General features: G+C 40.1%; 1 protein-coding gene and 1 long non-coding RNA gene across 5 annotated transcripts in view; one reads left to right on the top strand and one right to left on the bottom strand.

Annotated features, from left to right (window-relative positions):
* Positions 1 to 13,012: 13,012 nt before the first annotated feature.
* VEGFC (vascular endothelial growth factor C) overlaps positions 13,013 to 27,583 on the bottom strand; it is a 42,199-nt gene continuing 27,628 nt past the window's right edge. For all 3 annotated transcript variants that reach the window (XM_081875406.1, XM_081875405.1, XM_081875407.1), the window contains exons 3-7: positions 25,265 to 25,455; positions 22,820 to 22,971; positions 21,488 to 21,597; positions 20,928 to 21,261; positions 13,013 to 15,606 (exon numbers count right to left, since the gene is read on the bottom strand). In XM_081875406.1, coding sequence (XP_081731532.1) covers positions 15,492 to 15,606; positions 20,928 to 21,261; positions 21,488 to 21,597; positions 22,820 to 22,971; positions 25,265 to 25,455 — 902 coding nt within the window. In that variant the 3' untranslated portion in view covers positions 13,013 to 15,491. The remainder of the gene's footprint in view (positions 15,607 to 20,927; positions 21,262 to 21,487; positions 21,598 to 22,819; positions 22,972 to 25,264; positions 25,456 to 27,583) is intronic.
* Positions 15,613 to 20,739, top strand: LOC309349495. Of its 2 annotated transcripts, none has more exons than XR_014159969.1 (3): positions 15,613 to 16,266; positions 19,250 to 19,686; positions 19,867 to 20,739. It is a non-coding gene; the product is annotated as an uncharacterized lncRNA (long non-coding RNA). The 2 variants fall into 2 exon arrangements; XR_014159970.1 differs by having other exon boundaries at positions 19,250 to 19,722.

Below are 27,583 nucleotides of genomic sequence, written 5' to 3'. Positions count from 1 at the left end.
GTGTTATTTTATTGTTCAGGATTAATCTGTTTTCTTGTGACAATTTTGTTAGTCCATTTTTCCCCAAAAATTGTTTAATCTCAACCTCATCTTGCGGCCCTTGAGTATATAATTTTTTAAAATATCTCTGGAAACACTTTCTAATCTCTGCGGGGTTCTGAATGTTTCTTCCTTCAATTTCTAGGTCAATCTTAGAGCATTTTCACTCTAAAGTCAAATTATGAAGTTTGTATTCTTCCTGTTTCTTTTTTTAAGGCAGGTTTATGGTTGCTAGAAAAAGAAGCACCTATTTCTGGATGTATATTTTACAAGAAATGGAGAAGACATAAATTTAGAGAGCAAAGGACAGTATTGCAACACACTAGGTGGTGCTGTAATCCTAATTGGAGTCGTGTGAATGAAAATGTAGTATTATAATAAAAAAATTGGAAACACACCTGTTTAGTTTGCATTATATCATTACAAAATATTAGCTTCCCTTTAACTCAGTTTATTGGCAGTAATACTAAGCATATACCGAGTTTCTTTGAGCACCCAGAAAGCATGACAATAGGGTTCTGGGACATGCACTGAGATAATTCTTTGAAGTTCTAGACTAGAGGGTTTACATTAAACTACTGTTTAAAACTACTGCTGGCCACACACAACATAGAAAGAGTGCTGTGTGATAAAATTATAAGGATGGTAAAGAGAGATGCCACAAAAATGGTGTAGTAGAATATTTGGAGAAAATTCTACAATGTGGTCTTTTTCTGCTTGGGGTGAGAAAAAGAAAACTCTGAAGTTTTCTCAGAAAAACATCATCTGAGAAATTTTGGCTCACTCTGAAAGAAAGATACTAGAATTCTGGCTCAGTTAATGAAGTTAATTAGTTAGGCTCAGTCTGGACTAAATAAGTTCTAAAACATAATTATATCTTGAAATTCACAACTGCAAAGATGTGGTGATAAGTTAGATGGCTTTTAAAAAGATTAGACAAATTTATGAAGGGTATATCTATCAATAGTAATTAGCCATGATGGCTAAATGGAGTCTCCAAGATATATTTCTCCAAGATATATTTCTCAGTACCAGATGCTGGACACAATCAACAGGATATGATCACCACCTTCATGACCTGCTTGTGACCTTGAAGAAGCATCTGGCTTGCTGCTGTTGGAAACTCAATGCTAGAATGGATAGACCTTAGTTCAATCCAGACAGTTATCTTTTTTAAATTACCTGGAATATTTATGCTCTTTTCTACGCTATATATGTTACAAGCTATAACCCAACAAGGCCAAAATATTCAACTAAAAGGTTATCTCACGTTTTCTGGTAATCATGTCTACAATAATAAATTGCACTGGTCTTCCAGCATAGCAGCAGATGCTAAACAGAGATCTTTTTCAACAGTGTGTGAGAGTTCTAGATGGATGCAATGCCAATTGCCTGGAGAAAATTGAAAAAGCAGTGAGGTGCCAATGCAGATTTTTATTGTCTTCTTCATTTTGACGCAGAGAGGGATAATTTGATTGGTCAAACGTTTTGGAAACTCATATGAAAAGTGGCAATCTTCTGTAGTCTCTCTTTTTCTGAACAGATTCTTCAATCATTTACAACTTGGAGGCAAGTGGGAGGCCAAAAGCTGTTTGCCCGGGATGAATACCCCCACCTGCACAATAACTCCATCAGGGCATTGTCCTTTTCCCACTTCAGCTGGGGCTTTCCTTGATCATCCCACCTGATCTATTTGGCATGTGAAGGAAACATTCCCGCTGAAGTAAAACATTTTATCATCCTCTGTATCCTTTAGCAGCTTCCTTATCACAGACCTCTTTGTCATATTGAGTTCTCTAGCAGCTGTGTTTATACATGGGCACATGATCATAGTGTGCACTCTGTTCTTTCTATTAGATTTCACTCACAGCTTTATGTGAGTGAAAGGTATCATAGGGAGTGTAATGAACGTTGGTGATATGTGGTGGTGTGGGACAGAATGGGATAAAGCTGGCATTCAGAGAGTTTGGAAATACTCAGTTTAGCTGACAGGCAGATATTTGTTAGTGCTGTTTGAGGCACCCAACATGCCTAAACATCAACAACTTTGATTAGGAAGGAGGATTGTTTTTTAGATATTCTTTTTTAAAAAAAGATAATAAACATATTAGAAGGTATAAAAAGGCATTGAATGTTACGGAGAACAGAGGAAGTGTGAGAGATCTTTGACTGGTTTTGCTTTTTGTTCTCTCGTCTGCTGGAACATATAAAGGTACAATATTATGTAGAAATATGTGAGCTGTACGTCTGTGGCATATTCTGGTGCACATTGGAGAGATGCTCTAGTTTTTATGTAGCAAACTATACTGGAAGCACAAAAAAGGAGGAAAATAAAGGAAAGCTCATCATCCACACTTTGATGCCTTTCTTCTTAAGTCTGAAGTCTCCTGAACAGTCATAGACAAACTGAATTAAACCAGAACTACTTCTGTTTCTCAGGTCTAGAGTTCATGAAATCCTTACGGATCAAAGGAAATGCAGCTTGGTGTAGACCTTCAAAACTGCTGCATAGCTTTGCAGTCAGCCATTAAATCTGCAGCTAGCTGTTCTCTATTTTTCAGGCATGTCCAATAGCCACTGAAGCTGACAAAAATGCTTGGTCCCTCCTCTGCACCCAGAATGGAAATGAAGTGAGCTGCCAGAGGTGGGAATCTTGCACACACAGTAGGGATGGAGCACTCTCTCTCTCCCCCCCCCTCCTCTGGCAGACCCCAGGAGGCTGGCTAGCTACTTATTTATTTATTTAGCAGGTTTGTAACTTTTGTGGGATTATTTGCAAGACTGGTAGCAATACCTTGCCTACAATCCAAACAGTTGAAATTCTTATTTTAACTAGGGTTGCCGTATTTCAAAAATTTGAAAAAGTTTTGGTTTCTATTTTTGAGGAAATCAGCCAAAATCTACACTGCCGACATGGGTTCCCATGCGTCCGTATTTCCAGGGACATTTAAGTGATTTCTGCCCTGGCACTGTTTCCAACTGCCTAATCCTGGGTATGTCCGGGAAATTCTGGACGTATGACAACCCCATTAACACTTTGTATTAGGGATTTTGGTTTTCCAACAACTCAGAATCATGACGAATGGGTTAGAAAGTTTGAAGGACCTTTGACCTGCATAATGACATTGAGTAAATTTCCTGATAGGCAGAGAGTCAAGGAGACTTGCTCATAGATAATAAATGTGATTCATATTAGCATGTTGCACTTTTCTTCCTCTTTATTTTAATGGGGACTTGAGAAAAAGCAAGCATTTTGAACACTTACTTGAATAAAGCTTCCAATCTTAAAGTTAGGTTTTCCACTTCTTTGGTGTATGCTCTGTTTGCCTCCAGAGCTAGATGCTTTGTTATTTCAGCAGTCTTCAAACATGTAATAAATAAATTTCCACTGGGTTGGCACTTCCTTTTTTTACTTCCTTGTTGCAAAGCTTGATTGTTCTTTGGATCTCTCTGGGGATTCCAAGGGCTTTCTCAAAATGACCAAAATGGTCAGAAGATTCAGTTATCAGATTCCTTGTGCCATTTTCACACAGAAAATTCAGCAAACGCAATTTGGTAGAACAATGGAGGTATGGCCAAGCATTGCGATCGCAAGAAGGCTGAGCTGGAATAAAAATCAAACATTGATAGGCATATGTTCCGTCTAGGATTCATTACTCCTTTGGGCTAATGTGTGAACAAATGAAGGCTATTAATGACAATGATTATGGCTTCTTCAAAAAATATCCCTTGTCAATTCATAATAACAAAAGATAAATAATAAAAATCAGTCTAGGCAATATTGTATAAAACAATATAAATAAACTAACCAAATTTAATAACAGTCCTATTCAGGACTTCTCAAACTTCACAGACTAACCTGGTATAAATCACCCTGTACCTTAGGGACGCAGGTGGCACTGTGAGTTAAACCACAGAGCCTGTTGTTGTTGTTTAGTCGTTTAGTCGTGTCTGACTCTTCGTGACCCCATGGACCAGAGCACGCCACGCACTCCTGTCTTCCACTGCCTCCCGCAGTTTGGTCAGACTCACTTTTGTAGTTTTGAGAACATTGTCCAACCATCTCGTACTCTGTCGTCCCCTTCTCCTTGTGCCCTCCATCTTTCCCAGCATCAGGGTCTTTTCCAGGGAGTCTTCTCTTCTCATGCGGTGGCCAAAGTACTGGAGCCTCAGCTTTAGGATCTGTCCTTCCAGTGAGCACTCAGGGCTGATTTCCTTAAGAATGGATGCGTTTGATCTTCTTGCAGTCCATGGGACTCTCAAGAGTCTCCTCCAGCACCATAATTCAAAAGCATCCATTCTTCGGCGATCAGCCTTCTTTATGGTCCAGCTCTCACTTCCATACATCACTACTGGGAAAACCATGGCTTTAACTATACGGATCTTTGTTGGCAAGGTGATGTCTCTGCCACAGAGCCTAGGACTTGCCAATCAGAAGGTTGGCGGTTCGAATTCCTGCGACGGGGTGAGCTCCCATTGTTTGGTCCCAGCTCCTGCCCAACCTAGCAGTTCAAAAGCACACCAGTGCAAGTAGATAAATAGGCACCACTCTGGTGGGAAGGTAAATAGCATTTCCGTGTGCTGCTCTGGTTTGCCAGAAGTGGCTTAGTCATGCTGGCCACATGACCCGGAAGCTGTACGCCAGCTCCCTTGGCCAAAAAAAGCGAGATGAGTGCCGCAACCCCAGAGTCGGCCATGACTAGACTTAATGGTCAGGGGTCCCTTTACCTTTACCTTGCATGCAGAAGTAGTCGTGCAGGTTTCTCTGTCCTGCATTGCTAACTCTCACAACAATACTCTGTATGTTTGTGATTCTGTTCTTCATGCTCTGCAGGCTGCCATTATTACAAAATTCTGAAAAGTTGGAAATATGGTCACAAGTTGTTGCACTCTGCTGCTGCTTTAAACTAAGGCAAATTCTAAATCAATAGTAAACAAGGTGTTTTCAGAAATTCAACTATAATAGAGGTTCCTTTGGGGTTATTGCTCTGCTGTGCACAACAGCTGGCTTAAATGATATTTCAGCCCTCTTAGGCATCCCATTGAATAGCTGTTTATTATACAGCGGGTCTATATGTTGTGGTCATATAATCATGGCTTCCTGAAGCAGCCTCACTATGACTGTTGCTCCACACTTGTAGCCATAAAATCAAGAGTTGCTCACTATCTAGGTTGCCCAGTTGCCTGTCATTCCCACAATACTACTAGATATTGAAGGGATAGAAATTCTCTGCACACAGAAGGGAAAGTTACATGGAGCAGCTGACATAAGAAAGCTGTTTGAAGAAATTCCAGATACAGACCATGCCTTAGGTATCTGCTGAGAGGTGTTTGGCACTTCAAAGCTGAAAATGATACTTGCGTTGGAAAGAGAATGAAAACACAGACACACAATAACTACTATGGATGCTCCAGGAAAATGTCAATTCTGATATGAACAGATTCTGATTCAAAACTCCCATTGTTCTAGGCATCTTTTGCAACAGGGAGCTTTATAAACTCAAGCTGTTTCTGAGCTCTGGGTGCAGTACTGCACCTAAGATTTCAGATTAAAATTGCCACTGTTACTCAGAAGTAAATCCCAAGCAAGTTTAATGGGGCCTCCTCCCAAGTAAAATATGTGTGGATTGAGGACCTGAAAACTTTTTCCTTTCTTTTCTTTGAAACCCAACATGTTTTGTTTAGGTTTTAATTGCCTTGTTTAATGTACTTTTAATGTATGATGTGCTTTTAATTTGAAATATGCTAGCCAGTTAGTTATGATGGTTTAAGTAGTGCATATCAAAACAAATTTTGGAGTCGGATCATTGAAGGACCCTTAAGTCTTAGGTTTGTAAACTGAACACTCAAGGTAGGTGTCTCTGCCATCAGTTGTATAGGCCTTTAATATGTGTTAATTGTGGTGCCAGAAAGATATGTTTATATCAAAGAAAGTGGGTGTAGCGATAATCCAGGACTTGTCTGCCAGGTGGAGGGAAGGAGGACCTTTTTCTGCCTCCCCTCTTTCAGCTACTCTATGAAGACTGCAGAAGGGATCCTCTTAAGAATATTAGGGTGGCGGGCAGGGGAAGCATGGTTTTGTTTTTCGAAGTTTTCAGATGAGGACTAGACCAGGTGAAAAATGAACATAGGATTTTAGCTGCAGTTCATTCATTTGTAGTTCAGCTTTGTAACATTCTTGTTATAAAAAAGTGCACCTAGATGTTCTGTTGTTGCGCCCCTAACCTAGGTTTAAAGTGCCATCTAGCTCCTAGCTTTCATATCTCAGTTTCTAACACTGGATATGAACTGACCTGATCTACACTCTCTGGTTTAATGTGTTCATTGGCTTGGATTCCACACTTCTCTTAATTTTGCAATACAGTTCTCATCTCAAAAAAAGTACTGAAATGCATTTAAAATATGCATATAGATATATAGATAACATATATAATCAAATCAAACACAATTTTAATATGAATTTTCATGCCACTGAAATATAGATTAATGGGAAAATGGGGAAAAATGGACTTATGAATCAATACATGGCAGAAATTGGAAATAGATTAATCTGCCCAACCCTAGCATCTACCAACAACAACCACATTTCCACATTATTATTTTCTCAAAGATGACTGCAGAGGCCACTTGTGCTAGATAACAATGATGTAGTGAAGTAAGGCTGTCAATAGATGCTACACACTGTTGCGTTCAATTTCCGCCCTCATTATATTTTACAAACTGGAAACAACTTTGGGAGACCATGGATTTCAATAGAAAAGCTCTTGGAAGGATTTTAAGGGAGACAGCAGCCAACAGGATAATGGTTAAGTAGGCCACCCTTCTCTGTTTGTAGCTTTTCAAGGCTGCATTTGAAATTAAAAAAAAAACCTGAGAAAATTGTATATATAATATACAGCTTTTGTCTAACTGGTTCATTTAGTACCAATCTGATACTGTAATACTGAACAAGGATGTTAATTATTACAGTCACTACCCTCTGGCTTTGTTGAGCTCAGAAGATTTACAAAACTTGTATAGACACAGTAGCCCTTTTAAAAATGATTCCAAGGTAGCCTGAGCTTATCTATTTTGTCTATAGTGCTGGTTGGCTGCTTAAGAATCAGTGTTTTTTTCCTGCAGTTATTATGGTGTAGAAATATGCAAGGGTTAAAAAAAAATCCCTGTACATTATTTACTTGCTACAAAAAGCTGAAATTAATATTGTGACATTTAGCTCTGAGTACGTAAGGTCTAGTAAAGTAAATAGCAAGACTGCTAGATTGAAATTTATAGCTGCATTAGGCCAAAACAATTAGAAGACTTGCCAGAAAGTGTCCTTGCTTGAGAGAGACTAGTGGCAGAAGAATTCTTGAGTGCTGCCTGCAAAATGTAATTGATTGTACAAACATATGCACTGTTGAAAGAGTCACAGAAAATGCATTTGCTTGTTGATATGAGCCAATTCTTCCAAAACATATTAGCAGCTTTAAGTGTGTGTGTGTGTGTGTGTGTGTGTGTGTGCGCGCGCGTGTGCGTGCGTGCGTGCGCACACATGCATGCATGTATTTAACAATGTTCAGAGTTGTTCTGTACCGTTCCATTGCTGTATGGTTTAACAATCAGATTGTTGGGTTCGAATATGGGAAACACAGATTAAAAACCTTTATAGACACAATGAAGCATATTGGGTAGTACTGGGCAACCACTAGCTCTCAACCTATCTTTGTTGTGAAGTGAAAATGCTGTTTTGTGCTTTTGAACAATACAAACTTAAAGAAATTTACACTTCTGTTGTAAACAGTCTTAATCTTCAGGATGTCAAGATTTGGGGAAACTGACGATTTGAATTTCAGTGCTGTGGTGCAGTCAGTACAGTATTTGTTATGAAGCTGCATAAGATTGCTTCGATGGTATTGTTTATTCTATTAGCCAAAGGCTTAGATGTATTTGTAAAAATAAAACAAAAAACATTTTTTCATATCCATGTTCTAGAAGTAAGTACACCATGTTTCTTTAGTACCTGACTATATTCTGTTGCACCAAGCATGGAAAGGCTCATAGCTCTGTTGCAGGGCATGCATTTTCCATGCAGAAGTTCCCAGTTGCAATCTAGGGCATCTGGTTAGGGCAGGAAATGCTCCTGAATAACTGCTGCCAGTCAATGTCGTCAGTGTAGAATTGATACTACTGTGTTTAATGGACCAATTGTTTGCCCGGGAGTAAGGCAACTTCCTGTGTTCCCATGGAATGGCAAAATAATGGAATAAACTATTTTAGGAATGTCTTCTTTGATTGTCATGCATAAAAGCAATGAGCAGAGCAGCCCAGATATCTGCAGACCTCCCGGGGCACATTACAGTCTTTTTTTGCTCATTGTACAGTCTTAGCAGAAGTGATTGAAAACCCCAACCCTCAATTATTATTCCCATATCTGGGATTCAGATGCTCATCAAGAATCTGCCCTGGTGAGTAAAAGGGTGGAGGCAGTGCTTAATTTGCCTAACTACCAAAGACTTCCTTGTGACTTTTATTCCTGGATCCTTCAGTGTATTTGTCTCTTAATTAGCCAAAGCCAATAGTTTTTGCAAGTCATTTAATACCTTTTAATTATCGGCAGAAATACAGCCTCACATTTTTAAAAGCTGGGAGCCAGGATAGGAAGGAGAATATGGTTGTTAACAGAAATCAAAGGACACCTTTCATAAAACACTTTTGCCACCAAATGAGATTGATCCTATTAATATCATATTGATATTGAAAATATTCCAGTGCAGAGCTAAAATAACTTGATGAATAAGTAAATTTTATACGTGTGATAGTTGTGCTTATCAACCACATACAAATGAAATATTGTTTCTGGAGTTGAATTTATTTCTGAAGAATCACAATATAAAACAAAGAAGGCTTTGTCTTCAACTAGAACATTTAAAATATCGTTTTGACTTCTTTCCAAGAATCACGGAGTTTTCCCTTTCAGTTTGTACATGACAGTAACCAGCTCTATCCTTTCAGAGTTTTGAAGTGTAGCAATAGTTGAATTAATGTCAAAAACCTAGCATGCAAAACAGCAAAAGAGACCTGGAAAGGATGTTTAGGACTGTTTGACACTTGGCCCTTTTTATAGCAATGTTTCTGGAACACAATTCGACAATCCACGTAATGACCTGCACTGTTTCAGGGTATCACATACCGGTATTTCACTGAGTATATGAGAATACATGTATGGTTTCTTTGGAAACCAAGTGCTAGCTTGTTACTTCTCAAAGAAGGGACATACTGAAGCAGAATTCAGTGAATGAGATGCTTCAGAAGTATGTACCGTATTTTTCGCACCATAGGACGCACCAGACAATAGTACGCACCTTGTTTTAGAGGGGGGAGAACAAGAAAAAAAAATTCTCCCTCTCTGCCCAGTGCCCCTTCAGCGAAGTGGCAGGAGGCGCTGCGCAGAGAGGGGGAGAATTTCCCCCCTCTTGTTTTCCCCCTCTAAAACAAGGTGCCGTTCAGACGCCTTCAGGCGGCTACCTTGGAAGCCTGGAGAGCGAGAGGGGTCGGTGCGCACCGACCCCTCTCCCTCTCCAGGCTTCAGGTTCCTTTCGACCTGCTCTTTGGGGCTGGCGGGGGGAAGCCCACCACCAGCCCCAAAGAGCAGGTCGGGGAGCAGCGCAAAGGCACGCGGCTATAGAGGCTCCTGCCATAGCTGCGTGTCACCTCTCCAGCCGGGAGAGAGTCGCGGGGGGCTTCTTTAGACCCGCGTGCGCTCTCCCAGCTGGAGAGATGGTGCACGGCTAAAGAGGCTGCTGCCATAGCCGTGCGTCACCTCTCCAGCCGGCAGAGGGTCGCGGGGCTATGCTGTCTTCGCTCCATAGGACGCACACACATTCCCCCTTCATTTTTGAAGAGGGAAAAGTGCGTCCTATGGTGCGAAAAATACGGTATGTATTCCAATGACAGTGGTAAAAATGGAAACATCTGGATTTTTTCAAGACTCTCTGAATGGCTGCATTTTTGTGTCTTCCACTAATACCAGAAAATGTGTGTGAAGTTTGTGAATGGGTTTTGACATGACAGTGAGCACTGAGCTTTCCATAACTTCCATTATCAGAAATCCTGCATGTAACTTTTCTTTTTAAAGTCTATTTTAAACTGGCTTAGTAAGTGAGAAGTCCTGGAGCAGGACCAAACAATGTCTAATTTAATCCTTAGCACCCAATCGAAGCATCCATGTGAGCGCGTAGTTATAAGAAATCACCATTTGCCAGTAGTTCCCACAAAGCAATATCTGAGACACCACAGTCATTTCCTATCTCCAAGTATGGGTAAGACTGTGGTGTCTTTTATATGAATGTGTGGTTAACGCTGGCAAAATGTGCCTTTGTTGTGTTGACCGCTAACTCTAATGGAAACAGAAGATGATCAAGCCCAGAAAACCAATGTACTATTTTGCATATTAAATTTCCCTCCATGTTAGAAAAATGTTTTATTTTTGTAATAGAAACACAATAACATTTTGGGCTGTGTATGCAGGGTGCTGTTCCATGAAGTGGCCTTATAAGCTGTGCCCATGTTTCTCTCTCTCTGTCTCTCAATATAATACTGTCAGTGTGCATGGTATGTTAAAGCTATCTTATCTATATCTGTCTATCTATCTATCTATCTATCTATCTATCTATCTATCTATCATCATCATCATCTATCTCTGCATTCTGAAGTTTGACACAGGATAAAAGAGCAGAAAGAAAGGGGTAGCAAGGCCTTGGTGGTCTTTGATAAGGATAAAAAATTTGTACTGATCCAGGAGTGGAAACGAAGCCAGTATGGGAATTTAACGTGGGGCACCACCTAGAGAAGTTAGAGAGGTGAATGGTTTTGGAGTTGAGTGCTGAATAAACATGAGAAGGCCAATTTGAGAAAGCCAGGGAAGCGAAGATTGAATTAGTTTAGTTGAGATGATCAGGCTGTGGACAAGAGAAGGACCATAACCAAGTGGTAGAGGAACTGCTTTGCTTGCAGAAGATTTCTTGGAGGAAACTTACTTTCTAGATCCGTTTCAATCAGGGTTTTGGCACGGAAACTGCTTTGGTTGCCCTGTATGATTCCCTGTCTGGAGATAGACAGGGGGAATGTGTCCCTGTTAATTCTCATTGGTGTGTCAGTAGATTTCAATACCATTGGTATTTTTCTGGAGTGGCTGTTAGGGGTAGTTGGTATCACTTTGTAGTGGTTCTGGTCCTACTTGGATGGTTGTTTCCAGAAGGTGATGCCTGGGGAGTGCTCTTAGATTCCATGGAGGCTTTGATGTGACTTTCCTCAAGGTTCAGTTTTATCCCCTGTGCTGTTTAACATCTACATGAAGCCGCTAAGTGGGATCATCCTACTAGTCCAGGGCAAAGCATTTCATCACCTCTATATTCTTTTGTGGAGAAAGAGAGAGAGGATGAACAGAAAGAAGGAATGGGACACTGTATATGGTTTTTGAAAATCCTGAAGTCCTATCTTGTTGGCTTGGGTTAGAGGTGGTTCCTGAGTTTGAAAAGATGACAGTATATAAGTTCTAGAGGTTATTGGAAGAGTAAAAGGAGCAATGCTCAGTTTTGTAAATCCTTTTTGAAATGCAAGATGTTGGCCTTAATATCATTTCCTCCCCCCTTTTCAGTGTACTGTCAGCTGAAAACCTTTATTAATTTTCTTTTGTTAAAACAGGCTTAATAGTATTGGACCCATATTTTTTATTACACAACAACTTTGAAACATGTTCAGCACAATTTGTAGTTAAGAGTCCCTAGAGTACAAGCATAACATTGTTTTCAGTGATTTACACTGACATGGGAGGGAGATTAGGTCTTTCACTTAATTATATGACGTTAGGCAGATTCTTAAACTAAATGGGCAGTGTTAAGAAATAAAGAGAATGGAAGAGAAATATATTTGTTTGAATGGTTCAAATAGCCGACATTCCCTGTTCCATGCAATGTTAATAGTTCTCAATGGCCCATTTAAACTTTCCGCTTATTACCTAAAAAACTTCTGTAACAACAACCAATGGGTAAAAGAATGCAGAAGGAAATTTCAGTGATTGTTTATTTGGAAATCTGGTTCTAACATACACAAGATACTGATACAAAGGTTGCATGCCATACAAAACAAAGATAGTTGATATATATAGCAATATATTTTTCCAAGACAAACTAGAGATAAGTGGATTTCCCCAGTTTTATTTGTTTTCCTGTAGGTTGACTGTTCAGCTTCACCTTTCTTCTAATTTTATGTGAAGAATTTTGACTTAATTTTAGAACTGGTAAATGTATGTATTGCTTCTACTTGTTTACAGTGTTTATACATGTTTGTCTCCAGGTAATCCATGCAAAGCAATAGTGGATGGTATCCTGTGGTGTCTGTCTGCTGACAGAAATAATCCACCAGCCTTATTGATGAGAGAGGTGTTTTTCAGCAGTTCTCCCTCACCTCTGAATCTGCTTTAAGTCTTCCAAACCTTTGCAGAAGATTTAGGGAGACACGGGGAACTGCAAGTGTATGGGAGGTTAATCCAAAATTGTCACCTTCTCCCATTCCATCTATGGATGGACATGATTGGATACTGCCATGTTAGGGACGCAGGTGGCACTGTGGTCCAAACGACTGAGCCTCTTGGGCTTGCCAATCGAAAGGTTGGCAGTTCAAATCTGCATGACAGGGTGAACTCCCACTGCTCTGTCCCAGCTTCTGCCAACCCAGTAGTTCAAAAGCATACCAGTGCAAGTAAATAGGTACCACTGTGGCAGGAAGGTAAACACCATTTTCATGCTCTCTGCACTCGTCACGGTCCTCTGTGCACTAGAAGTGGTTTAGTCTGGCTGCATGACCTGGAAAGCTGTCTGGACCAACACCGGTTCCCTCGGCCTGAAAAGCGAGATGAGCGCCGCACCCCATAGTTGCCTTTGACTGGTCTTAACTGTCCAGGAGTCCTTTACCTTTACCTTTTTTTAAAAAAAACCTTACAACCATGTTCTGAAACAGCAGTTTTATTTTTTTAGAATTTGATTGTCTGCATGAGTCCGTATCTGCAACAATTAAAAACCATGGGTCTATTTCAGCAAGTGAAACAAATCTGCACCCCTAATTACAACATTAGCAAATATCTATATTTGCTAATATAGCAGTTCCTCCTTTGGGAAGAAGGTTCATATAAAAAATATAGTAAGTGAATTATATATATTTATCAACAAGTAGAACTGGATCAGGGTGCAGGTATATAAAGCAAGGGTCACAGATGGTGTGTTGACTATCCACAACTGGCTTTCCAGAACTACATTCTTCCTTCCGGCGACAGCTGTTGAAGAAGTACTTTTGCTGTCAAAAGCTTACAGATTTTGTAATGGCATTTGGTGCCAAAATCTTAAGTTCTTGGATGTTCTCAATGATTTTTTTAAAAACAGCACTACTTATTTATAGACATTCCTGTTGTAAGGAACACTACAAACAAAATAGAAATATGCACATTCCTGTGTTCATGATGATGCACAAATGCATTATCAAAAGGTTGCACACAGTATTTCAAATACTTTTGTGTGTGAATGGTATAGCAGATAGGAAGAGAAAGACTGAGCAAGAGTAAACTGTATATACACAGGGATTTCTACAGTGTCTGAAAGTCCTCTTTGAACTAATATTGGATTAGTAATGCAATGATGCAGCTCTTTCAGACACAGGAAACAGAGAAACTAAAATCTGAGAAAAATTCAGAAGAGAATGCAAGCACTGCTTTCATAAAGTTATGAAAGTTTGCAGCCCATTTCTTGTACAAGTAGGCTTGTACAATTACCTCAGCAGAGCTGTGCCACCAAAGTGTACTGAGGACACAAGTATAAATAATTCACTCTGATCCAGAGCCCACTGTGCAGTGCAATGTGCACATGGATTTCCAGCCAAGTACGGGCTTACAAACTTCATATGCAGGCCCCTTTGAGTTTGTGGAGTTGCCTCCTTAATGGAAGTTACTGGCAATGGCAATGCTTTTTGCCTACAAGGAATCTGTGGATCAGGTGATTATGTTACATTATGTAATCAGATGCTTCCTTTGGAAGATGTTTTGCATACATAATTGACTACTGAATTGTCTGTTTCATACAATACTCTTAAGGTTTTTGTGTTAAAAGATGCACCATGACAGCATTAGATATATAGATGTTCAGAGTGCAAAATTTACCCAAAGATTCTTGGGGGCAATACTTCTAGGGAGAGAAGTAGAGCCAAGGGGATGGCCTCCAACTTAAAAGGGGAGTGGTTTACAAACCCACTAATGCTGTATCGCCAGCCTCAAACCTGCATGCTACAGTGGTAGGGCAACAAACTGTTCTGTTAGCCCAAATGGCGTTGAGGGAGGTTGGACCTCCTCTCCATGCCATATCGGGTCAATGGTGGGTGTGCAGCAAGCTGTACAGCTAGCCTGAATCTTTGGATTATAGTGTTGTAGGCAAGGCTGAGCAGTACAGAGAGAAAATATGTTAAGCATCTTCTTCCTACAGTTTGGGAGAGTGGGGTTTTGTCCTGCTGAAGTGTGTTTGTGTGCAGACTGTTCTGTTACTCTAGCACTCTAGTCCCATTTTCCCCCATCACCAATAGGGCACTGAGCTGTTTCAAATATTCTGTTCCTATGGGAGGATTTTGCACATGTGCAACCCCTATTGGGAAGGTGTTTTTTTTCTGGAGAGGGGTGGTCTCTTTTTAAATAAGTAACATTTTCCTGCATACTTCGAGAGTCCTTTGAGTGTGTCAAATTCTGTCTCTGTATTTGGTCCCATTTCACTGATTGGCAAAGGACAACCAAGTTTGCTCTTAGACTGGTGAATAGACTCTAAATAGCATAAGGTCAAACTCTGAAGTTTCATTGCTCAAAATATAAGTTTTTACATGTTCAGTGTTATAATAATTATGTATTGCTGCCTCTAGCAGTCTTCATTTTATCTGGATTCCAGTAGAATACTTAAAGTTGCCATTCATCTCCCCCAATTGCAGCCATAGATATTAATTAATGAGATAGTACAGTGAACATGGTCAGCAGCATATAATACAATTTCATTTTATTTAAAACATATTTTGCATAATATAAAAATATTGATCACAGTGAGATTTAACAATTGTTACTGCTATAAACAAGAATGCAGTACAATATTTTTAATGGAAATAAATTATATAGTTATTATCTTTTTAAAAAATCACAAGGAAGAAAATGTAGGCTGTTTGGTCATTAGAAAAAAAAAATCAAGTTCTTATTGAGTTCTTTATAATGAAGAAAATCCCAGGTTTTGTTTTCTACATTTGCTTTCCACACGTCTTAAGAGCACAAATGAGTCTGTGTCCAATAGTCCTATGATGTCTCTTTTGCACAGTAAATCCAAAATGTTAGCAGTCTTTTTTTAAAAAAAACACAGGAAAAATGTACACCAATTAGTCAGATGGTATCTTCTTCACTAATTAATAAGTGGTCTTTTCCAATATGTTGGCACACAACGGCAAACTTCTTCACTGTAATAAAATCCAGGTTCACAGCGTTTCGTTCGAACTGTACACGGTGGTCTGTAGCAGCTGAAAGAAGTTGGGGGGAAAAACAGTTGTAAAACTGACATGAGAAATTATTCTGCCTATTCTGAAATCTACAATGTGCTCTTGGAAAAAAGCAATTAATCTATGCAAGGATTCTCTGTAAGGTGCGTGGATTCAAGTGGCTGGCAAACAGAACTGGATACTGTGGATACAGTTATAAGTCTTAATAAGTGCTCCACCTACAGCGGCTTCTCTCTCTCTTGTAAGCTCTCCTTAAATGGAAAACACCACACAGAGAGGAGCAAGGAAGAGGTAGGTGTAGTTCTGTGAATGATAGTTTCTAGCATCCAGTGACGGAATGGATTTACCAGGGCTCTCTTTTTACTTAGTCATGTTGCTTTCGGAATAGGAATAGAACATATCAGAAGCTGTTTCAGTGCTTTAAAAATAAATAAAATTCAGCTACTGTTCTGCCCCCCCCCCAACTGCCTGGCACCAATGAAAGACATGGTGGTTTGCCCTGGTCTTTTCTGGATTTTCATGCAGGATGAATATTTATTTTATTGTCGCTTGTTGTAACTGAATTGTGAACTGTTCTGTTGTTGCTCTTCTAGTGGTGTTAATGATGCCTTGGATCCAAGGTGAAGTGTGATGTCAATATGAACCATCAAGATGAGGCAATCGCATATCTGACTCGCTGAGGTGGGTTCTGAAGCAAATACTTCTTCTGTGCACAGTGCTAATAATTACTATCAAGTGACTATAACTATGTAACAACTTTCAAATATTTGAAAACGTTCTAGCTATTTACACAACTACTAACTTTTTCTGGTACTGAGTTTCTAATTGCAATATCTTCTAGTCTGAACAATTTGTCTGTAATGAACTACCTTACAGATCGGAGTTATTTTCTTTCTTTAAAAAAAAATTCCAAGAATTTCTCTCTGAAATAGTCTAATTTTAAAATTACTCAAGCCTGTTTTGCTCATGTAGAGTTCCTGTAACATCAGTGGAAGCAATGTGCAGGTTCAGAGGCTTATATGTATAACATTATGAATTGAAAATGGGATGGAAAGACATCAGTAATTTATAGCACTTCAGTCAGGGAAGTAAAAAAGTACTTTACTAACCAACACTTCATGCTTAGAAGATAAATATTTTGCATCAGTGGATAATTTGTTTCTACAGGGATTGCAGGACAAAGGCTATAAACAAGTTTGTCATAGCATGATAATTTCTTATGGTTGTTTTTAAAACAGGTTGACCTAACATAACCTCACACTGATAGTGCCAAATAGCCTCTGGTGTGTAATGTAGACAAAGCACTAGTCTTTTGCTATTTCAAACACTGGCAGCAAATCAAGAGCGAAAAGTATACGTTTCAAGTTTCAACACAGATATATTTTAAATTTGTTTTAAAAATTGTCTCTGTTTTTATAAAAGATAGTTTAATGATCTCAATTAACGTTCCTCCTGATTAATAGCTTATGCATTTCAGTTTACAAATAAAATATTAGATGTCTGCACAACAAAATCCACAGGGGGGGGGGACCTTCCTGGACAGAGGGAGGACACTCTCTTTCGTCTCTGTCCCTACATGCCTTTCCCTGCTCCAATCTAACTTGAACGCAGAAAAGTGCTTCTGTATCTGGATTTTTAAAAGTAGATTGGTACACCTACCTCTGGGGACCCAGCTCTGGGGACAACCCCCATTTCCTGAGCTGGAACTGCCCTGGTTGGGTTTGCTCTGGAAATGTGACTTTTAGAAGACATCTGAAGGCACCCTATATTGGGAAATTTTAAATGTCTTATGTTTTTACAAGTTTTTTATATGCTGTAAGCTGCCCAGAGTGGCTGGGGAAACTGAGCCAGATGGGTGGGGTATAAGTAATAAGATTATTACTATTGTATTCACGGAGCACATGCTCTTCAAGGTAAACCCAGCCCACCTTGCTGTATTTCTTTTCCAGGCAAGTGCCCGCCTGCTTTTAGTGGCAGAAGTATCATTGTGTGTGTGTATGGGGTGGGGAACAGTGTTGAGGGCATACATCTCAAGGTACATGCCCTCTAAGTCTAATTCTCTACCCCTTGACACCCTGAGCCACTTCCTTCCTTCAGCCTTCTGTTGATTATACATGCACATTACTCTCTAGTGCCTGAAATATACTCTGAGTTGAGAGTGGATTTCATGCTCTTTATTCAGCTCATAGTGGTGAGGAGGAATGTCTGCTTTATATACATAATTTACACAATGGGCCCCACATGACTGGGTGGCTCCTGTGGACCAATCAGACTGTTGCCTTTTGGATCCTATTCAACTCAGTACATAACAGTGCCAATATTCAGTTCTGGACCCCTGTCTGTTTTTGAGGTGGTGACTTTTAAGTATGTAGGAGAATATTCATTAAAATGCATATATATTAGTGAAAGCAACATACAGAACTGCATTAGGGGAAACCGTTTTGCAAAATGAGGAAATTTATCAACATTTAAATGGGAGAATCTGTTTTATCCTGTTTCAATGTCCAAAACACATCAGTGACAGAAGCAGAGTAATGGCAGCACCAACAGTTCCCATCCTAATAAACATTATTGGGGTTCAGGCATTCTATGTAAAACCCATGTGAGCATATCCCTCTTTGGGAAAATATGCAAACAGCCTTAGCTACTTTTGCAGAGGTTATTCAGGGAGATGTGCCATACTTTTTTGTACATTGGACAATATCATGCTGTTTTCCTCACAGTAGAATCACATTCAGTTGTGTGGCTTATTCTAGGTTGCTCTTGGCTCTGCTTTCTATAGTAAAAGTAATACAGTGGTGCCTCACAAGACGAAATTAATCCGTTCTGTGAGGCTCCTCGTATAGCGGTTTTTTCGTCTTGCGAAGCAAGCCCATTGATAGCTTAGCGGATTAGCGCTATTAGCGGTTTAGCGGCTTTTAGCGGATCAGCTGATAAGCGGCTTAGGGCTTAGGAAAAGGGGGGGAAGGGGAAAAACCCCGCAGGAACTCGCAAGACATTTTCGTCTTGCGAAGCAAGCCCATAGGGAAATTCGTTTTGCGAAGCGCCTCCAAAACGGAAAACCCTTTCGTCTAGCGCAGTGTTTCCCAACCTTGGGCCTCCAGCTGTTTTTGAACTACAATTCCCATCATCCCTGACCACTGGTCTTGCTAGCTAGGGATGATGGGAGTTGTAGGCCAAAAACATCTGGAGGCCCAAGGTTGGGAAACACTGGTCTAGCGGGTTTTCCGTCTTGCGAGGCGTTCGTCTTGCGGGGCACCACTGTATATATAGTAGGCAGATAACTACTGGGAAGAAAAATGATAGATAATGCTCTTCATATGAACAAACTGTGCTGGAGTTACAGTGTTGTGGCTCTTCTCTGCATGAACCATACAGAAGTTAAAGAGGAATAAGTTCTTACAGCGCATTCATTTAACCACAGTGTGTGTGTGAACCTTCATCTGAACAGTGACATCTGGGTTTTAAGGACAGGAACAGGATGTAAGATGGATTTTAAATCTACTAGGATGTAATTTTGCTAGTATAATTATTAGGATTTCCAAATACAGCTAAGGATGGCACGTGCAGAGAAATGTGTGTTCAATATGTACCAAAAGGTTGTGTTTGAAACAGGAGATTGTATTCTATACTAATTCGATACTGTATTATATGTTTGTAACAGGATTATAGTTACACTGGAGCCAATTCTTGCAACAAATTAGCACAGCTATGAGGAAATCTGCAAAGAATGAGGAAGAAACATCCTGGGCCGACCTGTTCCATTTTGTGGTGAGCTTTGTTAAAATAACTTGTCACACTTGTTCAACTCATTTGTATATAATACACAATTCTAAATCTCAAGTTACACAACACCTACTGGAAACAAAACTACTTGGTGCACACATAATCCTAGAGAACATATTTAAAATTAGATTATAATGGGAAATAATCCATAATGGAGTAATTGTTCAACTATGAGTTTACTCCTGAAGTTTCTTCCTATTAAATTAATCCCCATAACCATATTGTGGTAGGTCTTCCAATAATATCATTTTTCTAGCAAGTCTTTAATTGGCTTAAGGAGAATAACCTTGCTGGGCTGGATATGGCCTGTAGATTGTACATTGTCTAACTGCTCTCTGTGTATCTGAAGAAGTGTGCATGCACACGAAAGCTCATACCAAGAACTAACTTAGTTGGTCTTTAAGGTGCTACTGGAAGGAATTTTTTTATTTTGTTTTGACTATGGCAGACCAACACGGCTACCTATCTGTAACTGCTCTCTGATGTTTGTCAGAGCTGGAGACTATATGGTGTTTCCCCTTGAAAAAGCTTAAAACTTGCTGTATAATCTTAATAATACACTTTTCTCCAGGTCCTAGATGACACTGTAAATAACAACTATTAGGTGACTTCCATAATTTTTTTAGGGATGATATCTGAAATCAATGCTATATGGTATGTGCTGAAGAAAATGAGATTATTTAGTGGAGGGAAGAACAGCATTGTTCAGAGCTCTGCTTTTGCAAACATCTGTTTCATCAATGATGCAGTTGTTATACAGTAATATTCTCAAAGATGGATTACATGGCCAATGTAAACATACATGACTAGTGTCAAACACACTTTCTGTTCAGATAGTCCATTCTGTATGACAAGTAACATGTTTTATCTCCAGACTAGTAAAGTACTAGATAAGCATCAGACAACTGCTAAAGATCAAATATGTAGCATGATTATTAGAAAATTTGAGAAACTGTAACCAATGTCTTTTAGCAGGACAAAAATAACATCTACTGTATTTTTTGCTGTATAGGGCGCATTTTTCCCCCTCCAAAAATTAAGGGGAAATGTGTGTGCATCCTAGAGCGAATGCAGGCTGCGCGGCTAAGCCCAAAGCCAGAACAGGGAGACGGGGCGCTGCGCAGCACTCCGTCTTGCTGTTCTAGCTTGGGGTTACCTGTGCAAAGCCTCCGCAGGGCAGCGGGGTGCCTTCACCCCGCTGCCCTGCGGAGGCTATAAAGGCTGTCCCCGAAGCCTCAAGCCTTTGGAACACAGCATGAGTTCCCACTGCGCTCCAAAGGCTTCGGGGATCTTTGAGGCTGGCAGTGGAGGGAAGCAGCACTTCCCCCGCCAGCCCCAAAGAGCAGCTCAATAGGAACCTGAAGCCTCCGGAGCCCAGCGGGAACTCCCGCCATGCTCCAGAGGCTTCGGGTGAATGCACCTTGTTTTAGAGGGGGAGAACAAGAATTTTTTTCCCCCTGTTCTCCCCCTCCTATGGTGCGGTGCGTCCTATAGAGCGAAAAATACGATAATTTAATAGAAGTTGCAAGACAAAGTATTTCAGTTGTTTTGCTTACCTGCATGTCTGGTGATTAAATCTTTTTCCTTTCAAAAAGCACTTGTTTGGAGATTCTACACATTCACAAATACACTTTGCAGAATTTAGTGGCTGATGTTTAGGACATGTTCTTTTACATACACATTGGCACTTTTCTTCATCAAAATCCTTGCTGGGTCCACATGAGCTAGGCAGCAGTTTATTCTTACATGTACACTGGCATGATGCTCTATCCAGTTCTTTGTGAGGTCCACAGCTGGAAGGCCTCACTCCCCCTTTACAGACACACTGGCAGGTTTCTTCATCAAGCTCCTTATTAGGTCCACAGATATCATGGTATCCTTCAGCAGTGTCTATAAACACAGCAAACATTAGGAAAATAAATAAATTTTGCTTCAGGCATTGCAAAAAGTGAAACATATCTGCTAGTTTCACATTTTTCATACCCATGTCTAAATCACTGAAGCTATAAAGGATTAGAGAGTTCTACATTTAAAAAAGTTTATGTGGATATAATTTTTATTTTGCTTGAATAATGCCACGTTAAGTGAATGCAACTTCTGGAGCATATTTGCTTACCGGTATCCCCAAGGTAAGAAGAAAAACTGAAGTCATGCTGAGCCAGACATCTGCAAATCTGATTATTCCAGATATGATTTTTTGGGCAAGTTTTGTTTGCCACATGACACCTAGGGATAAAACATTGCATTATTTAGTACACTGAAAATGCAAGACAAGAGTTTTTGTGCATGGGTCACAGATGCGGACAAATGCAACCTAAGATATATTTGATTGCATTCACATTGGATAGAGAGAGATTTTTCTTCCTTCCTCATAATACCAGAACCCAGGGTCATCTAATTAAGCTGAAGAGTGGGAGATTTAGGACAGACAAAAGGAAGTACTTCTCACAGTGCATAGTTGAACTCTACAAGAAATAGATATGAACATCAGCTTGAATGGTTTTAAAGGGGTACTGAACAAATTCAGGAAAGGTAAGAGCTATCAATGGCTACTAGTATGAATCAGGATTTACAGAATTAGTATTGCCTATTACAGTATGCATTTGTTATAAAGTGAAGTGGCATTGTTCGCTGCCATTCCATTTCCACCCAATACATGCCACATCCTAAAACCCCCTGCAAAGTCCAGAGGGCCATAGTGGAACATTGGGAAATGCCTATTGCATCAATTAATCCAGTAAGTCTGTGGTTTAAACTCAATTTTCATACATTAAACCACTCAGGGTAATGAGCTCTAACATATACAAAATGTCTCCTCTGGAAAATTCCCCACAAACTGTTTTATGATTTTTGTGTTTTTTTTCCCCATTCTTCTGTATACAACTCAGTATGTTTTGAAATAACGATTAAAAGAATTAAGCAAGCACAGTCTGAAAGAGCACACCTCAGACTTCAAATTGATTTATAACCCTTTGAATTTACATGCAATTCACAATAACTAAAATATATTGTATTGTTGCTTAAAGTTGAAAAATGAATTCCCTGCCACATTCCATGATCCTTATTCAGTATTCAATACTCTGGCAAATGGTTGTGGAAGACTATTCATAATTTAGGTTGAGAATACTTATTAATATCAAAACAATTGTTTATTTAATTTAAAAACTAGCTTGACTAAATATCTGAATTGTTGCAGTCCTTTCATGACTCAAACTGATAAACCACACTTTTTGTTGTTAGGTTCACACTCTGAAACATGAATCTGCATGATTTTTTGCATAAAGCTAATGATGGCATACCCTTGGTCTTCTGAATTTTTTTTAAAAAATCAACTAAATAAGATTTCCTAAAATTTTGTATAACTTTATAATACACTTGTCACCAGTAACCTGCTTTGTATTCTAGAGTTTTTAAAACAGAGTAAGAAATATGCAAATCTAATACTTACTGTGTTTGTGTAACTGACAAGGAACGTCTAATGATTGAATGAACTTGTCTGTAGACATCAAGTTTGGACATGCATCGGCAGGATGTATGATTCGCGAAACTGATTGTTACAGGTTTGGGACCATGAGACAGTGGCACAGTTATTTCAAATAACTACACAAAAAAGCAAAAATGAGAGCAATGTGTTAGCATGCTGCTTATAATGTTCTTAAAATGTTTTAATTACTTAAACTGTTTCAGAATGCTTAAATAAACCTGTGGATGTGTTTGATGCTCTGGGCTCCTTTGGGAGAAAGAACAGTATATAAATACAATAAATAAATCTATCTCTCTTTTAAATCGGAACCAGTGAAGGCAGTGAATGTCTGGAGGTGGTTGGAGGATGGATGGCAGCTAACAGATTGAGGTTGAATCCTGACAAGACAGAAATACTGTTCTTTGGGGACAGTTGGTGGGTGGGTATGGGGGACTCCCTGGTCCTGAATGGGGTAACTGTGCCCCTAAAGGACCAGGTGCGCAGCCTGGGTGTCATAGCTGTTCATGGAGGCCCAGGTCAATTCTGTGTCCAGGGCAGCTGTCTACCAGCTCCATCTGGTATGCAGGCTGAGACCCTACCTGCACATGGACTGTCTTGCCAGAGTGGTGCATGCCCTGGTTATCTTCTGCTTGGACTACTGCAACACGCTCTACATGCTTTTTTTGCTCTGGAGCCTTCCCCATGAAAACCCACCATTTAAAGCTCAATTGGAGCAAATGTCAATCCCTGGAAAACTTGAATTGATGTTTGCTCCAAAGGAAACAGGTTTTATCCCTTTTCAATTGTTGTACTTAATTCCATTGTACTCAGTAGAAGCTACTGACAACTAAGCAAGTCCCTCTTTGCCCTGGGTCCCATTTTTTGGTCATACTAACATGGCTTTCTTCCTATTGCAAATAGCAAACATAACTAAATTATATGACGTCATCTCCATGCAGCAGCAAATACATCCAGAGGGTGCCCTGGTTGTGGTGGGGGACTTTTTTCCTAAGTTTGAACAGAAATCACCCATTAGAGAGATTAATATCTTGGACCGTGTATACTCTAATCTGAAGCAGGTATACAGGGCAATCTCCCTCCCCCACTTAGGTTCATCTGACCATTCCTCACTCTTTTTATGTCCGAAGTACATCCCCCTTAGAAGAATTCAGCCAGCTATAAAAACAGTTAGAATCTGGCCAGAGGGGGCTCTTAGTCAGCTCCAGGACTGTTTTGAAAGTACTGATTGGAGTGTGTTTGAACATCAAGATCTGCACAGATACACAGATGCTGTACTTTCCTATATTAAAGTGTGCACCAACAATGTAATGACAGAAGGGAGCATTAGAGTTTTTGGGAACAGCAAACCCTAGATGACTGCTGAAGTTAGGTCACTCCTGAAAGCCTGGGATACTGCCTTTAAGGCAGGGAGCATAGAGACATATAGAGAGGCAAGAATAAAGCTTAGGAAAGGCATCAAGGTGGCAAAGCAACAATACAAACTCAAGGTTGAGAACTGCTTAGCTGAGAACAATACGAAACAAGTGTGGCAAGGATTGCAGCACCTAACCAACTATAAAGGCAATATGACGAACATGGTCATGGCCAATGATATGTTGGCAGAGGAGCTGAACATCTACTTCACCCGCTATGAGGCAGAAAGAGCCGATATCTTGGCTCCTGTTTGCCAGCCTACAAATTCACAGCCACTTGTTTTATATGACCATCAAGTGAAAGCTGCATTGTGGGGGGTGAATCCCAGCAAAGCTGCTAGCCCAGGTGGGGTGCTGGAAATAGTGGAAAAAGATTGTGCCGATCAATTAGCAGGGGTGTTGATGAGGATTTTTAACATCTCTCTGCAAACCGTTTGCGTTCCATCATGTTTGAAAGCAGCCACCATTATCTGAGTCCCAAAGAAAACAGCAATTAATTGCCTAGTGACAAAAAAACCAGCCATACAAGGCGAATGATGTTAATAATGTCACATTATTGGCCATATTTGGACATTCTTCTCACAATTAATACTAACATGTGGGGAAGTGGGACCATGCTGGGAAACTGTGCACAAAATGAAAACATACAGAAATGTATGTTTGAAGGCTTCCCCTTTCCTTTAAGTGTTTGCTTGGTCACATGGTAGCCAGAGGAAGGGGCTACTCAGTGTGGTCCTGCTTATTGCTTGTGTGTTAGTATTAACTAATAATAAAATTAGGCTCTCGTTTGTCCCAAAATAATGATATAGTGCTGGGAGATCGGAACAGAATGTTGGGATTCTTATAGTTCTACAACAAATGCATTCATATTATATTTTACAATGTAAACAACAGAACAATGTATTCCTTTTAAAGCAGATTTCAGTGCATATTTCAATCACATGCAGACACTGAGAGCTTAAAACAAACCCAGAATGTGGCTTAGATAACAACCTACCGTTTTACTGATGAAGCTTGTGCTGATATTCATACACTGCAGCCCTTCACTATTGCAGCAACCTCCACATCTGTAGATGGACACACATGGAGGTTTAAAGAAGGTGTTTGTTGTTGCTCCATACTCTTTCCCCACATCTACACATACCTCACGTGGCATGCATTGAGTTTTTCTCCACTCATTATCAATACCTGCCAAGTTACAGGGAAAGCTCATAAGTTATAACACAGGTTTTCTTAATAGATCAAAATCAGATTCCCCTGAAAGTAGTTAAAACTTGCTTATTAAATGGACCATGTTTATATAGAAACTGAGTTCTGTAAAAAGCAAACACAGCAGCAGCAACAACAACAAAAATATCAGAGTTCTTTAATGCTAGTTCTCTAACAGTAGTCTTATTACCAGGGCTTATCCACACTAACCTCCAGAGCTTTCCCCGTGCAAACCCGCTCTTTAAAGCTGAATTGTGGAAAACCTGGATTGTCATTTGTTGTGCTTCGGCTTTAAAAGTGGGGGTTTTTGTGTGGGGATAACTCCAGGGCGAAAGAAGAGCACTTGGAGATGGAGCTTTAAAGCATGGACCTGGACACAGCAGGACAAAAGGTAAGTGAGGATAAGTCCTTAGGTATGCTTGAGCCACTGGTGCAAATGCTTTGTGGAACAGGCTAGAATAGTCTCTAGAAAAGGCACTGGGGATCTAAAGAAGGGCAGAGCAAGCAAGGGGTGGGGCTTGCAAATGGATTTAGGGAAGAATAGGAAGAAGAAACAGGAGCAATAAAGGAGAGAGAGGTATGGCAGCTAGAGACCAATGAAAGAGTATCAGAAGGCAAGTCAAATAAATTAAGGGAAGGCCAAAAAGGAGGATTCTGAGAAGGAAAGAAAATCTGACAGATGGAATGGCAGAGGGTGGAGGTAGATATGCCTTGGAGCATTAGAGGTGAGGAATCACCTACTGGCTTGAAATAACCAACCAAATATTTGCTCGTAGGTTTCTAGCACTTATAAATGATTATTGAATGGTTCCTTAGCAAGGTTCCAATAGTTGTGAGAAAACCTAGCTGGAAAAAAATCTACAGAAGAGAAGAAAACTGATGTTGCTTACCTTTAACAGATGTTGTTTGAGTGGTCATATATGTAGTCACAAAAAGGGGATCTGTGTCTGTGCAGAGCACCATCCTGGAACTTTCTAGAACTCAGGCCTGAGAGCTGATGCTCATGCCCCTAACCCTCAAAAGGGAGATATATCTCTTTTACATATGCCTGAAGGGGCAGTACGTGCACTTCTATTCAGTTTCTTCATGATTGTTGTGAGAATATCCCACCAAAAGAAAGGAGGCACCTGCAGTGGGAAAGGAGGGTGGATTGTGACTTCACAGATGATCACTTGAAGAACATCAGTTACAGGTAAGCAACGTGTTTTTCTTCTTCATAGATTCTGTGCAGCTACACATATGGAAGACTAGCAGCCAACATACATGGAAGGAAGCACTGGTGTTATTATGGGGGGGGGGGGGAGTTGTCCAGAAGAGCTCTCCCAAAGATTGAGTGAGAGGTTATTTTCACTTCCAACACATAATGCTTTATTAAAGTGGAAAGGTAGAACAATATAGCCACTTTGCAGAGTTCTGGTAATATTGTTGGCATCCATCTGTCTCAAGAGACAATGGAATGGACTTCTGGGGGTGAAGTCAAACTGCTGCAATAGCAGCACTGAAGTGACCTACCTGGGGCGCAAGCCTGGGCATTGTGGATGGATACCCTGGGCTGCCCAGACGACAAGAGCCCTCTCTCGGCCTCGCTGATAGAGTCCAAAGGAAAGCAGAACAATATGCTTGGGACCAGCTTGGCTGCAAGAGCTGCCAGAAGGAGGCGTACAAGGCGCCATCCGTCTTAATGTAACGAAATACCCTAGAAAAAAGGTAGCAGCATCTGGGGAAATGAACGCTAATGGGAAGAAACACAAAAGGCCCTTTTCAGATTCTCATAGCAAGAAAAAAATATGCTTATGTTGTTGTAAAAAGCAACTGTTCTGTCCAGATAGAAAACTAAAACCCCTCCAATCATCTATGTACAGGCAAGACTGGAACAATTAATCCACAAGACTGGAACCATCAAGTCCCTTTGGAGAAGAAAATGTGAAACAATCTAAAGGAGGACAAACCACAAACTTTCTCTGTCGCCATTCAAATAAGTTGAATAAAAATGCAGAGCACATTGTTCACCAAGTGTCCTTGCCAACATGTGTTCACCAAAAAAGATTCTGAAGAAGAACACATCCTGAAGCTGAAATGAATTCAGGGAAGCTCACACCAGCAGAGT

The sequence above is a fragment of the Podarcis erhardii genome (genome assembly GCF_964252035.2).
Source record: "Podarcis erhardii genome assembly, chromosome: 9".
Taxonomy (NCBI): Eukaryota; Metazoa; Chordata; class Lepidosauria; order Squamata; family Lacertidae; genus Podarcis; species Podarcis erhardii.
The sequence above is the reverse complement of the archived record's forward strand: the minus strand, read 5'-3'. Positions and strand labels throughout refer to the sequence as shown.